This window comes from Hyla sarda, chromosome 3, assembly GCF_029499605.1.
Source record: "Hyla sarda isolate aHylSar1 chromosome 3, aHylSar1.hap1, whole genome shotgun sequence".
Lineage (NCBI taxonomy): Eukaryota > Metazoa > Chordata > Amphibia > Anura > Hylidae > Hyla > Hyla sarda.
The window spans coordinates 357,613,024-357,631,646 of record NC_079191.1 but is presented as its reverse complement, the minus strand read 5'-3'; the positions used below and the strand labels follow the sequence as shown (position 1 = coordinate 357,631,646).

Sequence of the window (18,623 nt, the reverse complement as noted above, 5' to 3'; positions counted from 1 at the left end):
GTCCAGGGCCGTTGGTCCTCCCAGAAGGCTCTCCCCTCAATCAACATTCTGGAACTCAGGGAAATTTTCCTCTGCCTCCTCCATTGGAAGCGGCTTTTCCAGGACCATCCTGTTCGTGTCCAGTCGGACAACTCCATGGCCATAGCTTATGTCAATCGCCAGGGCGGCACTTGCAGCCCCTCGGCAATGGCTGAAGTCTCCAAGTCTCTGGGCAGAACGCTGAGTTCCCTCTATCTCGGCGATTCACATTTGGGAGGTGGACTTCATCAGCCACTCCTTGGCTGACCCAGGCGAGTGGATCCCTTCATCCGGAGGTGTTTGCTGAAATCTGCAACTGCTGGAGGACCCCAGACGTGGATCTCTTTGCGTTGCGCCACAACAGGCAAGTTCCTCACTACGTTGCAAAGTCCTGCGATTCTCTGGCCGTGGACCGCTAGTGGAAGCTCAAGGTGGAGGGCATCTCCGCCATCCTCGTGGCTCCGGATGACCCAGACGCACGGGGTACGCAGACTTCGTTCACCTAGTAGCCGATGTACCACTGTGTCTCCCAGCTTGTCCCGACCTGCTCTCTCAAGGTCCCCTCTGCTACCCCAATTTACTGTCGCTGCATTTGACGGCGTGGCGGTTGAAGCCGCGGTTCTAAGGGCCCGGGTGTTTTCTCCCCAGGTGAGCCGCACAATGATCCAGGCTCATAAGCCTTCCTACGCAAAGATTTATCACTGTACTTAGGTGTATTTCCGATGATGCGAGTCTCAATAATTTTCACCAGTCGTTTTTTCCCTTCCTCGTCTTCTTTCCTTTTTGCAGTATGGCCTGGAACAATGGTTGGCAATCAGTTCTCTTAAGGGTCAAGTGTCGGCCCTTTCTATCCTCTTCCAGCGCACCCTGGCTTCCGATTCTCATGTCCACATATATAATATCCCAACAGAAATAAACAAGTGCTTAAAACTTAACTTAACTATAATCACTGGTAAAACCCACCAAAACGTGGATACCAAACAATAAAGAATATAACGCAGCATAAAAATTCTTTCCCAGTCCGCCTGGGACTATTAGTACCACTGACCCGCTAACCAAGCGGTGTAGTCTATATGTTATTACTATAGCAAAACAGGTAGACCCTTCTAATGGAGGTGTATATAAACTGATGAATAAACAAACACAGGGTTTACACACTGTCCACCAACATTTCCACCAAAGGATCCAGTGTATACATGGTACATAACTTGAAACACATGCAACACTGCATTGACACAAGGAGTTGTCCGTCCTGCACAAAGAAAAGCCCCAGTCCCGACGTGTTTCTGCAGGTAACTATTGTATCATTCAGCACCTGATTCCTCAGGGGAATTAAAGGGAGCTAAAAATAACGCATGTTACTCCTATTGGAGTGTCTACACATATACATATTAATGCAATATGCATATTGTTTTTGTGGGTCAGTGGACCCCAAATTTTTATAAAATTAAAGGGCAGTGGATCCCGTTATCCAGCACATGAGCGTCACAGTATTCTTCCTGGCAGGCCAATATTAATCCCATTTAATGTTTCTCATAGTAAAGGGACATAACCGCCGGGGGTGTCAGAGTGCATTCATCTGCATCTTTCTGCAAGGCGTACCTTCTGCGGCTCCACCGTACAGGTCCCCACTCCACTGTGGGATTTGAACCTTGTGCTTGGCGCCTTTCAGGGTGCTCCATTTGAACATCTCTGGGACGTTTCTCTTTGCGTCCTTTTCTGGAAGGTGGCTTTCCTCATTGCGGTCACTTCCATCCAGAGTGGTTCTGAGTTGGTAGCTATCTCCTGCAATTCCCCCTATCATTTTCTGCATCAGGACAAGGTCCTTTTTAGGCCGACCCCCACCTTTTTGCCCAAGGTGGTCTCCTTTTACCTGAACGAGGATATTGTTCTCCCTTCTTTTTGCCCAGCTCTATCCCATCCCAAGTAGTGCTCGCTTCATTCTCTTGACGTGGTTCGGGCTGTTCGGACTTACCTTTCGGTCACTTCATCTTTCCGTCAGTGTGACTCCCTTCTTTGTGCTTCTGAATGGTCGTGGTAAGGGACTCCCAGCTTCCAAGGCGACCATTTCGCGGTGGATGTGTTCTGCCATATCGGAACTGCAGAGTGAAGACTTCGCCTTTCTTGGTCACAGCTCATTCCACTCATTCCGTTGGGGCCTCCTGGGCTCTCTGCAATAGGGCTTCGGTCTTGCAAGTCTGTAAGGCGGCCACTTGGTCATCCTTACACACTGTTACCAAATTTTGCGTCTGCTGACGACGGTTTGGGTTACAAGGTGTTGCAGGCGGCAGTGGCTCAGCCATCTGCCTGATTTGCTGGTTTGGGTTCTCTCCCACCCAGGGGACTGCTTTGGTATATCCAAAGGTCTCTGTGTCCCCCAATGGAGCCGACCAAGAAAAGTAGATTTTGAATGCATATTGTAAAATCTCTTTCTCTGAGGATTCATTGGGGGACACAGCACCCACCCATTTGTTCTGGTGACTGTGGTTTGGTTTTCTGTTTGGGGGGTAGTTTCAGTTCTTTTTTGTCTGTAGTTTCCCTCGGATAGCTGCTGTTTGTTTTTCTTTCTCTGTTGGTCCTATCTACTGCTTTGGGACTAAACTGACTAGCTCAGAGTCAGTATTGCTGAGATGCAGAGTTTGTATGCCTAGTGTCAGCCTCCTAGTGACAGCAAGATATACCCACGGTCTCTGTGTCCCCCAATGGATCCTCCGAGAAAGAGATTTTATGATAAGCTTAAAAAAATCTACTTATTCTTTCAGCAGTATCCAGATCTGCGCCGGAAATGGAAGCTGCCACAAGCTGAATCTACTCGGAATTTCCTCTCGTTGAATGCTTCCTAGAGGGCAGCTTGAGACAAACCTGAAATTCTGGTTTTAGCTAGGGTTAAAGCACAAACCCCTGACTCGTAGTGTTTTATTGAGGGCATAATTGAGATATTTGAGCAGAGATGTTACAATCCTGCAGGCTATGTGTGTCATATCTGTAATGTTTCCTTGCAGAACTATGTAAAAACAATTAATGTGGCTGACGGATCTGTACACCAGTTTGGTGCCTTTGACATTATATTTATTTTTTTAAATAATTGCTATAAATATTGTTAATAGTTTCTGGAGCACCTAGGGCTGGGCGGTATACCGGTTCATACGGAATACCTAAAAGTCACACATGATTAGTTCCCCAAGGAGGAAGAGGAGCGGGGGAAATACCGTTAAATACCGTGGAACCTTCATAACTTACAAAAATAATGTGATATGCATTTTTGGTCATACTGCCCAGCACTAGTAGCACCATCCTATGCCATGTCACTTAAAATCAGTGTTTCACAACCAGGGTGCCTCCAGATGTTGCAAAACTACAACTTCCAGCATACCTGGACAGCCTTTGGCATGCTGGGAGTTGTTGTTTTGCAACACCTGGAGGCACACTGGTTGGGAAACACTGCTTTAACCCCTTAAGGATGGACCCATTTTTTATCTTAACCCTGTAACGACAATGGAAGTAAATGTAAGCCATGGTACTTAATGCACAACATACATTCACGCTCCGCCATGACCGCGAGCACCGGACCGGTGTTTGCGTCATGCGTGGCAGGTCCCGGCTGCTGTCAGCAGCCAGGGACCCGCTGGTAATGGCGGACATCCGTGATCACGCGGAAGGCCGCCATTAACCGCTCAGATGCCATGATCAACAGAGAGCACAACATCTGCGGCAGTACAGCACTTAAAATGGATGATCAGATAACCCACAGCGCTGCCTCAGGGATCCGATCATCCATAATGGTGGACGGAGGTCCCCTCACCTGTCTCCGTCCGTCTCCAGGGGTCTTCTGCTCTTGTCTGAGATCGAGCAAAGCAGAGCAGAAGATGACCGATAATACTGATCAGTGCTATGCCCTAGGCATAGCACTGAACAGTTTCAGCAATCAAATGATTGCTATAAATAGTCCCCTACGGGGACTATTAAAGTGTAAGGAAAAAAAAATTTAAAAAGTAAAAAATCCCCTCCCCCAATAAAAACGTAAATCATCAATTTTTTCCCATTTTACCCCCAAAAAAGTGTAAAAAAAAATAATTTATAAACAGATTTGGTATTGCCGCATGCATAAAAGTCTGAACTATCAAAATATATTGTTAATTATCCCGTACGGTGAACGGCGTAAACATACAAAAATAAAGTGCAAAATTGCTGCATTTTTGTCTCATTTTATAAAAAATTATAAAAAGTAAAACCTAAGCAAATGTGGCACCGATAAAAACTTTAGATCACGGCGCAAAAAATTATCCCACATAGCGTCCCATATACAGAAATATTTGAAAGTTATAGGTGGTCAAAATAGGGCAATTTCAAACATACTAATTTTCGTTAAAATAGTTTGAGATTTATTTTTTATTTTTTTTTAGCTGTACATTTATAGAAAAACATATATCATGGGTATCATTTTAATGGTATTCACGCACAGAAAAAAGAAAACATGTCATTTTTACCATAAAGTGTACAGCGTGAAAACAAAACCTTCCAAAATTTGCTAAATTGCCATCTTCTTTTCCACATAAATAATAATTTTTGGTTGCGCTGTACATTTTATGGTAAAATAATTGATATGGGTCTGTGGGTGGAAATATAAGAGTTAGGATTTTTAGAAGGCGAGGAGGAAAAAACGAAAATGCTAAAATAAAATTGGCCTGGTCCTTAACCTCTCAAGCCCTGCCCCCGGTCCCGGTATTTAAAACGGGGTCACACCGTGATCGTACCGGGTCGGTCCCCGGTGTTAATGATAGCCGGGACCCTGGGCTAATAGCGCGCGGCACAGATCATTGTGCCGCGCGCTAATAACCCTTAAGATGCGGTGATCAATGTTGATCGCTGCGTCCAAAACGAAAGTAAAAGCTTCCCGGCAGCTCAGTCGGGCTGATCAGGACTATCGCGATAAAATCGCGATGTTCTGATCAGCTAGGACGTGAGCGAAGGTCCCCTTACCTTGCTCCGTAGCGTCCGATCGATGTTTGATTGCTCCAAGCCTGAGCTACAGGCATGAGCAATCGAGCCCCTAGAACGCTGATCCATGCAAAGCTATGGCTTTGCAGGGATCAAGGTAAAAGGTCAGTGTGTGCAGTGTTATAGGTCCCTATGGGGACATTTAACCCTTTCCCTAATAAACGTTTGAATCACCCTCCTTTTCCCCCCCAAAAATACAGTGTAAATAAAAATAAACGTATGTAGTATCGCCGTGTGCGTAAATGTCCAAACTATAAAAATATATTGTTAATTAAACCGCACGGTCAATGGCGCACGTGCAAAAAAATTCAAAAGTCCAAAATAGCGTATTTTTGGTCACTTTTTAGATCATGAAAAAATAAATAAAAAGCGATCAAAAAGTCCGATCAATACAAAATGGTACCGATAAAAACTTCAGAACACGGCGCAAAAAATTAGCCCTCATACCGGCTCGTACGCGAAAAAATAAAGTTCTAGGGGTCAGAAGATGACAATTTTAAATATATAAATTTTCCTGCATGTAGTTATGATTTGTTTTTCAGAAGTGCGACAAAATCAAACCTATATAAGTAGGATATCATTTTAACCGTATGGACCTACAGAGAAAGTGTCTCTATAAAGAGAAGGTGTCATTTTCACCAAAATATGTACTGCTTAGAAACGGAAGCCCCCAAAATTTTGAAAATTACATTTTTTTTCTTAAATTTTGTCGCACAATTAATTTTGTTTTCCATTTCGCCGTGGATTTTTTGGTAAAATGACTGTCACTGCAAAGTAGAATTGGAGGCGCAAAAAATAAGCCATAATATGGAATTTTATGTGCAAAATTCAAAGAGTTATGATTTTTAGAAGGTGATGAGGAAAAAAAAATGCAAAATGGAAAAACGCTGAGTCCTTAACCCCTTAAGGACACATGACGTTCTCATACGTCTCCATTTCCGAGTCCTTAAGGACACATGACGTATGAGAACGTCATGTGTTTTACCGCCCCCCCGCAACCATCTGGAGCGGAGCCGGTGCCCGATGCCTGCTTAAATCGTTCAGCAGGCATCGGGGCATATCGCCCAGGGGGGTCATTATGACCCCCCATGTCGGCGATGGCCGCAGATCGCTGGACAATTCAGTCCAGCGATCTGCGGCGGATTCCGGGTCAATCGAGTCTCCAGTGACCCGGTGACCCGGAATTATTGGCTGATCGGGGCCGTCAGTGACGGCCCCGAACAGCCAGAGCCAGCAGGGGTGAGGTGGCACTGGTGCCACCTCACGATCGCCCTGATTCGTCGGCCGGATTACCGGCCGACCAATCAGGGAGCCTGCTGCGGGTGTCACTCCCGCAACCCGCTCCGCCCCTCTTCCGAAGGACGTGAGCGGGTGCGGGACGTGCACCCCGGGTTCTGGGGACCCCGATCCCCGGCGCCCCTGTTGGGATCCGGGCCCCAGGAGCAGCGACGGCGGCGGCGACGACGAGGGACTGACCTGTGCGGCTGGATCGTTGGAGGTGAGTGACAGCCTCCTGCTGTTGCTTAGCAACAGCTCCCAGCATGCAAAAAGGGCATGCTGGGAGCTGTAGTTATGCAACAGCAGGAGGCAGACCACCACAACTCCCAGCATTCCCTTATGGGCATGCTGGGACTTATGGTTTTGCAACAGCTGGAGGCACATTCTTTCTATGGAAAAGTGTACCTTCAGCTGTTGTGTAACTACAACTCCCAGCTTGCACAAACAGCTAAAGTGCATGCTGGGAGTTGTAGTGGTGCATCTGGTGGTTGCATAACTACAACTCCAAGCATGCCCGTTGGCTGTCGGTGACTGCTGAGAGTTGTAGTTTTGCAACAGCTGAAGGCACACTGAGTTAAGTAGCAAACCAGTGTGTCTCCAGCTGTTGCATAACTACAATCCCCAGCATCCCCAGCCAAAGTAGTATGCCTCCAGTTGTTGCATAACTACAACACCCAGCATGCCCTTCCACTGTCCGTACATGCTGGGGGTTGTAGCTTTTGCAACAGCTGAAGGCACACTGGTTGCAAAACACTGAGTTTGTTACCAAACTCGGTGTTTCACAACCAGTGTGCCTCCAGCTGTTGCAAAACTACAACTCCCAGCATGCACTGATAGACCGTACATGCTGGGAGTTGTAGTTTTGCAACAGCTGGATGTCCCCCCCCCCCCCCTGCCGCAGCTCAAACTGCCAACATGAAACTACTGTGAACCCCCCGCCCGTGCGACTGTACCCTAAAAACACTACACTACACTAACACAAAATAAAATAAAAAGTAAAAAACACTACATATACACATACCCCTACACAGCCCCCCTCCCCAATAAAAATGAAAAACGTCTGGTACGCCACTGTTTCCAAAACGGAGCCTCCAGCGGTTGCAAAACTACAATTCCCAGTATTGCCAGATAGCCGTTGACTGTCTAGGCATGCTGGGAGTTTTACAACAGCTGGAGGCACCCTGTTTGGGAATCACTGCCGTAGAATACCCCTATGTCCACCCCTATGCAAGTCCCTAATTTAGGCCTCAAATGCACATGGCGCTCTCTCACTTTGGAGCCCTGTCATATTTCAAGGCAACAGTTTATGGTCACATATGGGGTATCGCTGTACTCGGGAGAAATTGCCTAACAAATTGTGGGGGGTATTTTCTGCTATTACCCTTTTAAAAAATGTAAAATTTTTGGGAAAACAAGCATTTTAGGTAAAAAAAAATATATATTTTTTTACATATGCAAAAGTCGTGAAACACCTGTGGGGTATTAAGGTTCAAATTACCCCTTGTTACGTTCCCCGAGGGGTCTAGTTTCCAAAATGGTATGCCATGTGTTTTTTTTTTTGCTGTTCTGGCACCATAGGGGCTTCCTAAATGCGGCATGCCCCCAGAGCAAAATTTGCTTTCAAAAAGCCAAATGTGACTCCTTCTCTTCTGAGACCTGTAGTGCGCCAGCAGAGCACTTTTCACCCCCATGCGAGGTGTTTTCTGTATCGGGAGAAATTGGGCTTCAAATTTTGGGGGGTGTTTTCTGCTATTACCCTTTTTAAAAATGTAAAATTTTTGGGAAACCAAGCATTTTAGGTAAAAAATATATATATTTTTTTTACATATGCAAAAGTCGTGAATCACCTGTGGGGTATTAGTGTTCACTTTACCCCTTGTTACGTTCCCTGAGGGGTCTAGTTTCCAAAATGGTATGCCATGTGTTTTTTTTTTTGCTGTCCTGGCACCATAGGGGCTTCCTAAATGCGGCATGCCCCCCAAAAACCATTTGTCGCTCCTTCCCTTCTGAGCCCTCTACTGCGCCCGCCGAACACTTTACATAGACATATGAGGTATGTGCTTACTCGAGAGAAATTGGGTTTCAAATACAAGTAAATATTTTCTCCTTTTTACCCCTTGCAAAAATTGGGTCTACAAGAACATGCGAGTGTAAAAAATGAAGATTTTGACATTTCTCCTTCACTTTGCTGCTATTCCTGTGAAACACCTAAAGGGTTAATACACTTACTGAATGTCATTTTGAATACTTTGGGGGTGTAGTTTTTATAATGGGGTCTTTTATGGGGTATTTCTAATATGAAGACCCTTCAAATCCACTTCAAACCTGAACTGGTCCCTGAAAAATAGTGAGTTTGAAAATTTTGTGAAAAATTTGAAAATTGCTGCTGAACTTTGAAGCCCTCTGATGTCTTCCAAAAGTAAAAACTCATAAATTTTATGATGCAAATATAAAGTAGACATATTGTATATGTGAACCCAAAAAAAATATATTTTGAATATCCATTTTCCTTACAAGCAGAGAGCTTCAAAGTTAGAAAAATGCAAAATTTTCATTTTTTTCATCAAATTTTGGGATTTTTCACCAAGAAAGGATGCAAGTTACCATAAAATTTTACCACTAAGTTAAAGTAGAATATGTCACGAAAAAACAGTCTCGGAATCAGAATGATAACTAAAAGCATTCCAGAGTTATTAATGTTTAAAGTGACAGTGGTCAGAATTGCAAAAAACGCTCCGGTCCTTAAGGTATAAAATGGCCTGGTCCTTAAGGGGTTAAGGGGTTAAAGGGGTACTCCGGTGGAAAACTTTTTTTTTTAATCAACTGGTGCCAGATAGTTAAACAGATTTGTAAATTACTTCTATTAAAAAATCTTAATCCTTCCAGTACTTATTAGCAGCTGTATACTTCAGAGGAAATTATTTTCTTTTTGGAACACAGTGCTCTCTGCTGACATCTCTGTCCGTTTTAAGAACTGTCCAGAGTAGGACAAAATTCCCATAGAAAATATATGCTGCTCTGGACAGTTCCTAAAATGGACAGAGATGTCAGCAGAGAGCACTGTGCTCGTGATGTCAGCAGAGAGCTCTGTGTTCCAAAATGAAAAGAATTTCCTCTGTAGTATTCAGCAGCTAATAAGTACTGGAAGGATTAAGATTTTTTAATAGAAGTAATTTACAAATCTGTTTAACTATCTGGCACTAGTTGATTTAAAACAAACAAAAAAAAATAATTCCACTTGAGTACCCCCTTTAAGGCCAAAATGGGCCTGGTCCTTAAGGACCAGGCCCCTTTTTTTTTATTTGACATGTGTCTCTTTAAATGGTAATTACTTTAGAGCGCTTTTTCTGAGCGGAGCGATTCTGGTATTGTTTTTTCGTGACATATTGTACTTTATATAAGTGGTGCATTTTTGGTGACACAAGCATTTAATGTGAAAAACTGGAAAATTTCTGGCGTTTTTTTATTTTTTATGGTGTTCACTGTTCAGTAAAAGTGATATTATATTTATTCTGTGGGTCAGTACGATTATGGCGATACCCATGTTTTATCGCTTTCTATGTTCTTTTTCCTCTTCTGAGCAAAATTCTTTTTGTGCCATTCATTTTCCAACAACCGTAACTTTTATATTTTTCGTCTGACGCCATTGAGTAAGGGCTTATTTTTTGCGGGATGAGCTGTACTTTTCATTGGTATCATGAGTTTTATAGTACATGTCATTACGGACGTGGCAATACCTATTATGTATATGATTTGTGTGTTTGATCTTTTTGGGTGATAATACAGGGCTTTTATTGGGAAAGGGGCATTTTTTTTTACACTTCATACTTTTATTTAAGAACTTTTCATTTAATTTTTTACACTTTTTACAGGTTATACTATTCTGCAATATGTTTGTACTGCAGCACATTATGACCCAATCAGCTGCACACACTACAGCCTGTGGCTGGATCTTACAGGCTTCTTTAGCAGGCAGACAGGAGGTCATAATCTGACCTCATGCTGCCATAGCAAGCAACGACGACCCGCGATTGTGTTGCGGCGACGCAATTGGGGAACAGCGCGCTCCCCCTGTCAACCCCATAGATGCGTGATCAGGATTGATCACGGCATCTATGGGATTACTGCTGCTGGGACCATAGTGATCGCGGCCCTGGAAGCTGTGGCGGAACTCCAGCTGTGATTGACAGACGGGTCCGTCCGCCGATCTTCTGTGCTGTCCACGGCCGTGCAGGAGATCGCTAAGATGTATGCATACGCCCCAGTGCGTGAACGTGTCGGGTGCTGGGACATATGCATACATCCTATAGCGGGAAGGGGTTAAATGAACATAAAAAAAAAGTAAGGGCTGTGTTAGCTGGTTGACTTGCACGATCGGCGCTCCTTTTGGGCAGCCCATATAATGCAGCCCTAGCATGATCAAACTCTGCGTTCGGTTACCTGTGAGATCAACCACTGCCTTTGCTTTGTTTTCTAGGTCTGGATAAGCTTCGCACAGTTTGAGTTAACTACCGGAAGTGAGGAGACGTTAGTGAAATGTAGACAGATCTATGAGGAAGCAAATAAAACTCTGAGAAATTGCGAGGAGAAGGAAGAGAGGCTGATGTTACTGGAGTCCTGGAGGAGCTTTGAGCAGGAGTTTGGAAGTGAATCCACACAACACAGGGTGGCTAAGCTCATGCCAGAAAGGGTCAAGAAAAGAAGAAAGCTCCAAGCAGAAGATGGGGTAAGACTTCTATCAGCTTATCGGTTGGTTTCGTCATCTTTCATTGTGAATGTCCAGAGCCAGTGTTACGTTAACACTATTACAATAAAACACCATGAAAAATGCACTTCCAATAGTGTACAGTGACCCCCCAACATACGATCATTTCAACATACGATGGCCTCTCAGAGGCCTTCGCATGTTGAAGGCAGCATCAACATACAATGCTTTTGTATCGCATAAACGGCTATCCGGCAGCTGCCACCGGATAGCTGTTTACGGTGCCCGTGTGGTCCGCTGACGATCACTTACCTGTCCTCGGGGCTCCGGCACGTCCTCTTTGGGATCCCCTGCATCGTCGGCGCTCTCCATCCTCGTCATCTCGTCGATGCGCACGCCATCCTGTCATCCAATAGGAGCGGCGTGCGTAACGACATGATGGCGGCGACGGAGAACGAGGATGCTGGGGAAGCAGAGGCCTTGCCGGAGCGTCCGGGACGCGGCGACAGCGATGGAAGGCGACATCCAGGGCAGCGGTGACGGTCCAGAGCGGCGGGGACACATGAGTATAACTTCCAATACCAGTGGTCTTCAACCTGCGGACCTCCAGATGTTGCAAATCTACAACTCCCAGCATGCCCGGACAGCCGTTGGCTGTCCGGGCATGCTGGGTGTTGTAGTTTTGCAACATCTGGAGGTCCGCAGGTGGTAGACCACTGTCCTATACTTTACATTGCACGGATCCCTCAGCATACGATGGTTTCAACAAACGATGGTCCATTTGGAACGGATTACCATCGTATGTTGAGGGACCACTGTGGAATCATTGGAACACTAAAACATAACATTTATTATTTTCTGCTAAAAACCGGATCCAAGAAGGATCCAAAATCCAAACCAACCTAGTGGTACACCAACAATTTAAAGTGCTGTAAGATAAACCATGATCGGTAACCGGTTATTGTTGGTGTACCACTTGGTTGGTTTGATGGCATTTTGGACTCTTCTTGGATCCGGTTTTAGTAGAAAGTAATAAATGTTATGTTTTAGTGTTCCAGTGATTCCATCAATACTATTACCCACCATTGATCCTCTTATCTATACATAAGGATACACTATACTATTAGGTAAGCCTCTGCTCACATGATGGTATGTGTGTACGCCCAGCCTAAACATTGGGATTTCCCCGCATAGTTTCATTTTATGTATGGTATTTTCTCAAATTACGGTATATGCAAATTATTAGGAAAGTAGTCTATTACAGTTTCCAACACAATTGAAAACTAGGCATACCGATGTATACTGTCCAGGTGTAAGCCATAAAGACACCCTTTTGGTATAGGTCAAATCAACAGGTGGGTTTGGCATACACGCTTACCGTGGTGTAAACAAAGCCGAAACCTTATTCACCCTTAAGGACAATCCACTGGGTACTCCAGTGTAAAATATTATTTTTTTTTAAATCAACTGGTGCCAGAAAGTTGAACAGATTTGTAAATTACTTCTATTAAAAAAATCTTAATCCTTCCAGTACTTATCAGATGCACTATAATACAGAGGAAGTTCTTTTTTTTTATTTCTTTTTACATTTCTTTTCTGTCTGACCACGATGCTCTCTGCTGACACCTCTGTCCATGTCAGGAACTGTCCAGAGAGAGGTTTGCTATGGGGAATTGTTCCTGCTCTGGACAGTTCCTGACATGGACAGAGGTGTCAGCAGTGAGCACCGTGAACAGACAGAAAAAAAATTAGAAAAGAACTTCCTCTGTATTATACAGCAGCTGATAAGTACTGGAAGGATTAAGATTTTTAATAGAAGTAATTTAAAAATCTGTTTAACTTTCTGGCACCAGTTGTTTTCCACCGGAGTACCCCTTTAATGACCAGGTGCAATTTTTCAAATCTGTCTTGTGTCTCTTGAAGTGGTAATACCTCTGACATGCTTTTAGTGAGCGACACGATTCTGAGATTGTTTTTTACCGTTACATATTGTCATTTATATTAGTGTTAAATCTTTGTTGATACATGCACCATTTTTTGTAAAAAAAAAATTCCAAAATATTGTGAAAAATGTGAAAATTTCAGGCATTTTTTTTTTTTTTTTTTAATGCGTTATTCTGTGGGTCGGTACGATTATGGCGATACCCAATTTATAATGCTTTTGATGATCTTTTTTTCTTTTCACATTAAAATCCCTTTTTTCCCCCCACTTTTTTGTGTTGTCGTGTCCTGACAGCCATTACTTTTTTTTTCTTTTTTTTGTCCAATACCATTATGTGAGGGCTTATCTTTTGCAGGACGAGCTGTACTTTTTATTGGTACCATGCTTGCGATACATGCTACTTTTTGATCTTTTTTATTTTTCATTCTACGTTTTGGACCAAAATTAGCGTTTTGCTTTATTTTTATTTATTTTTTACAGCATTCACTGTGCGGGATAAATAACATTAATGTTTTATTGTACAAGTCATTACGACTGTACAATACCTATTATGTATAGGTTTGGCTGTTTTGCTTTTTTTTTGTGTGTGTGTGATAATACAGGGCAGTTATTGCTCCTCACAGGCTGCCGTACCAAGCAGACAGGAGGCCATAAGATGGTCCTATCAATAGGGACTATTGAAAGGATTCAGATTATTGGGCAGACTAGATGGGCCAAATGATTCTTATCTGCTGACACATTATATCTGTGCTGCCATAGCAACCAACAGGACCACGCGATCGCATTGCGTGGTCGCCGTTGGTGACCCGGCTGTTGATCCCATAGATGCCATGATCAGGACTCATCACAGAATCTATGAGGTTAAAGGGGTACTCCAGTGGAATTTTTTAATTTTTTAATTTTCTTTTTTTAAATCAACTGGTGCCAGAAAGTTAAACAGATTTGTAAATTATTTCCATTAAAAAATCTTAATCATTCCAGTACTTATCAGCTGCTGTATGCTCCAGAGGAAGTTATTTTCTTTTTGAATTTCTTTCCAGTCTGACCACAGTGCTCTCTGCTGACACCTCTGTCCATTTCAGGAACTGTCCAGAGCAGGAAAGGTTTGCTATGGGGTTTTGCTCCTGCTCTGGACAGAGGTGTCAGCAGAGAGCACTGTGGTCAGACTGGAAAGAAATTTAAAAAGAAAGTACCGTATTTTTCGTCATATAAGACGCTCCGGCATATAAGATGCACCCAATTTTAAAGGGTGAAAATCTAGAAGAAAAAAAAAGATTCTGCACCAAATACAATGTAAAGTATAGGACAGTGATCTTCAACCTGCGGACCTCTAGATGTTGCAAAACTACAACTCCCAGCATGCCCAGACAGCCGTTGGCTTTCCGGGCATGCCGGGAGTTGTAGTTTTGCAACATCTGGAGGTCCGCAGGTTGAAGACCACTGGTATAGGAGGTAATACTCACGTGTCCCCGCCGCTCCGGACCCGTCGCCGCTCGTCACCGCTGCCCTAGATGTCCTCTCCATCGCTGTCGCCGCATCCCCGGGGTGTCCCCATTGCTCCGGAACGTCTCTGCTGCCCGGTATCCTCGCTCTCTGTCGCCGTCATCACGTCGCTACGCACGCCGCTCCTATTGGATGACGGGACAACGTGATGACGACGAAGGAAAGCGCCGGCCATGCAGGGGATCCTGGCACAGAGTAGACACAGAGGAGGCAAGTAAGGTCCCTCCCGGTGTCCTGTAAGCTGTTCGGTACGCCGCGATTTCACCACGGCAGTCCTGAACAGCCCAACTGCGGTCAGCTTTGATCACTGCGTCTGAAGGGTTAATACAGGGCATCACCGCGATCGGTGATGTCCTGTATTAGCCGCGGGTCCCGGCTGTTGATGGTCGCAGGGACAGCCACGGTATTTGCCGTATAAGACGCACCAAATCCCCCCCATCCCCCCCCTCCCTCGCGTTTTGGGGAAGAAAAAGTGCATCTTATACGGCAAAAAATATGGTAATTTCCTGTGGAGCATACAGCAGCTGATAAGTACTGGAAGGATTAAGATTTTTTTTATAGAAGTAATTTACAAATCTGTTTAACTTTCTGGCACTAGCTGATTTAAAAAAAAAAATAAAAAATTACTTTTTCCACCGGAGAACCTCTTTACTGCAGCCGAGACTGGCTTGTTACCGCTCGCTGGAGCAGGCCCCCGGCTGTGATTGACATATATACATACATCCAGTTGCAGGAACATGTCAGCAGATGGGGCATACGTCCTAGAGCGGGAGGGGGTTTAATAAGACCCCAGCCTTATGTAGATACAGGGGACTTCTCAACAACTTCTATTCATCATTGTGACCATACAATGTTTTTTCCCCCCTAGTCTGATGCTGGTTGGGAGGAATACTATGACTACATATTTCCAGAAGATGCAGCCAATCAGCCCAATCTTAAGCTGCTTGCCGTGGCCAAACTCTGGAAGAAGCATCAGAAAAATGAAGAGGAGCAGGATGTGGATGACAATGGACAAGATCCTGATAAAGACATTGATGAGAGCTCTTCCTGACACACAAGTGCATAGGAGTTTTGCTGTTTTTGGCTTTTTTTTTTTTTTTTTTTTTTTTTACTGCCCTTACTGCCCTTTGTATTTTCTTGTACATATCTCAGTCCAAATGAATTTGTTATTAACCAGTGGAAATAAAAATACATTTACAAGTAAGATTTCTATATTTGGGAAGCCATTTGGAGAAAGAAGTACCCTTCAAGGAGATGTCCTAAGATATTAAATGTATTTTTGCACATTAGACCTAACGTGTACACAGTATATACCATAAAGGGTAGCTCCAGCTGTGGTAAAACTACAACTCCCAGCATGCCCAGACAGCCAATGGCTGTCTGGGCATGCTGGGAGTTGTAGTTTTACCACAGCTGATAGAGCCCTGGTTGGAAAACACTGCCTTATTCTGTAAAGTGATGCAATTGGAACTCGCCAAATACAGACTTACGCGGGATGAAGTGATAGTTTCATTGGTGTCAAATAGAGATGAGCGAACTTACGGCAGTTGATGACTTTTCCTGCATAAATGAGTTCAGCTTTCAGATGCTCCCGTGGGCTGGAAAAGGTGGATACAGTTTTAGGAGACTCTTTCCTAGGACTGCATCCACCTTTTCCAGCCCACCGGAGCACCTGAGAGCTGAACTAATTTATGCAGGATAAGTCATCAACTGCCGAGCCGAGAAGTTCGTGACGAATCAAATTTACTGTAAGTTCGCTCATCTCTAGTGTCAAAGTCATGGAATTAGCCCTTTCATACCAGAGATTTATGGCATCTCAACATTGTCACCAATGTGAGCAACCTTGGTAAGATACTAATAAAACGGGTACTCCGCCCCTAGACATCTTATCCCCTATACGAAGGATAGGCAATCTCCGGCCCGCCACCCCAACAATCCGCTGCCCGGCACGAACTCTGCTCCATATCGGATCATGAGCGACCACAGCTGTCACACCCCCTATGTCCCATAGACATTAATGGAGTGGGGTGACGACCACAGCCATCTGTAGCCAAGCATAGCCACCATTCTGAACTAAATGTACAGGGTGCCGGGCTGGAGGTGACGGCGGACTCCAGGCGGCCAGACCCCCCACAATCAGACATCTTATCTCTTATGCTCTGGTTAGGGGATTATATGTCTCGGGGCGGAGTACCCCTTTGATGCATAACCCCTCTTCCAAACACAATCTCCTTCTAAAGAAACGGTGCATGTTTTTCTCTGAAAATAGGTGAACCTTTTTTTTTTTATAAACAGGAAACAATTACATAAAAAAAGTTTCACAATAGGGATGTAGAAAAAGTGCTATGTAAAGCACTTTTCTGACCCGAAGAGGTATTTTGTGCATAAAACATAAATAAGGGCAATCTATTCATCTAATCTAAGTGTCGCTCAAGGGCAGCTGTCTTTGAATTTGAAAGAAATTACTCAATACAAAAGATTTTATTTTTCTATTACTCATTAGAAAAGGTATTAGAGCACATTTCCCGGCTCCTACCATATTTTTTTTTGTAACAGTTACATGATTTTTTATATATTTTTTGCTATATATAGATATATATATATAGTTCCCAAATTAATGGGGCGTCACTCCAGCGATCCAAGGTGAAGAAGTAATTGTATTCACCAAAGTGTGAAAAGCGACGTTTTAACCTACTCAATGAGGTCTTATTCAGAACTCTATGGGACATCTGGTACGTTTCCTCATCCAGTTACTCTCGGGCTGCGGAGAATGCACAGAACTTTTAACCCCTTTACTCAATAGCCTGTTTTGACCTTAAAGGGGTACTCCGCCCCTAGACATCTTATCCCCTATCCAAGGGTAGGGGATAAGATGTCTGATCGCAGGGGTCCCACTGCTGGGGACCCCACGATCTCTCCTTCAGCCCCCCAAGTCATCAGCTTTCCGTAGTTAAGTTTGCTCCGTGGCTGATGACGGGCCAGCGGTTCGTGATGTCGTGGCTCCGCCCCCTCATGATGTCACACCCATAATGCAAGTTTATGGGAGGGGGCGTGGTAACAGACATGCCCCCTTCCATAGACTTGCATTAAGGGGGCGTGGTGTGATGTCATGAGGGGGTGGAGCCATGACGTCACAAACCACCAGTCCCTGTATCGTGAGTCATCAGCCACGGTGCAAACAGAGAGCTGATGACTTGGGGGGCTGCAGGAGAGATTGCAGGGGTCCCCAGCAGCGGGACCCCTGCGATCAGACATCTTATCCCCTATCCTTGGATAGGGGATAAGATGTCTAGGGGCAGAGTACCCCTTTAATGACCAAGACAAATTTTCTAAATCTGAAATGCGTCTTTTTATTTGGGAATAACTTTCGACTGCTTTCACTTATGAAAGCGATTCTGAGGTTGTTTTTTCGTGACATATTGTAAATTTGACATAGTGGTAAATTTTGATTTATATATTTAGTGTTTTTTAGTTAAAAAAAAAAATAATTTGCAGAAAAAAAAATAGCAGAAAAAAAAGTGCATTTTTCTAGATTTTACATTTTCTGCTCTTACGATAGTCATGCTGCACCAAATTAATGATTATTTCACATCTACAATATGTCTACTTTGTTCCCATCCTTTGATAAACATTCTTTGACTTTTTTAGAATGTTAGAAGGTTTATTATAATTTAAGTAGAAATTTTCCAGATTTTTCAAGAAAATTGCAAAATTAGATTTTTCAGGGACCAGTTCAGTTCTGAAGTGGAATTGAGGGGCCTGTATGCTACCCCCATAAATCACCCCATTTTATAAACTGCACCCCTTAAAGTAGAAAGAATTACACTAAAGAAGTTTATTAACCCTTTAGGCGTTTCACAGAAATAAAAGCAAAGTGGGGGCAGAATTTAAAAATTTAATTTTTTTGCTGATTTTTCATTTTAATCAATTTTTTTTCCGTAACACAGTAGGTGTTGACAAAGAAATACAACTCAAGATTTATTCCCCGAATTCTGACGTACTTAGAAATATCCTATATGTGTCCTTTGTGCGCTATATGTGTCTCTCACACAGGCCTCAGACATGAAGGTGTGCTGTGTGGAATTTGTGACATCCTTTTAGTTTAGGATATTTTGTTGGCATCATATAAAATTACAGGGGCCTTGGGGTGCAAAAATATTTTTTGGGAGACAAGTTGAT

At 43.7% G+C, this 18,623-nt stretch overlaps 1 protein-coding gene across 1 annotated transcript in view; it reads left to right on the top strand.

Annotated features, from left to right (window-relative positions):
* The window catches only part of CRNKL1 (crooked neck pre-mRNA splicing factor 1), a 60,088-nt gene extending 44,511 nt beyond the window's left edge, over positions 1-15,577 (top strand). Inside the window, exons 13-14 of the mRNA XM_056567639.1 lie at positions 10,772-11,020; positions 15,313-15,577. Of these exons, the coding sequence (XP_056423614.1) occupies positions 10,772-11,020; positions 15,313-15,495 (432 nt within the window). The 3' untranslated portion in view covers positions 15,496-15,577. The remainder of the gene's footprint in view (positions 1-10,771; positions 11,021-15,312) is intronic.
* Positions 15,578-18,623: the final 3,046 nt, after the last annotated feature.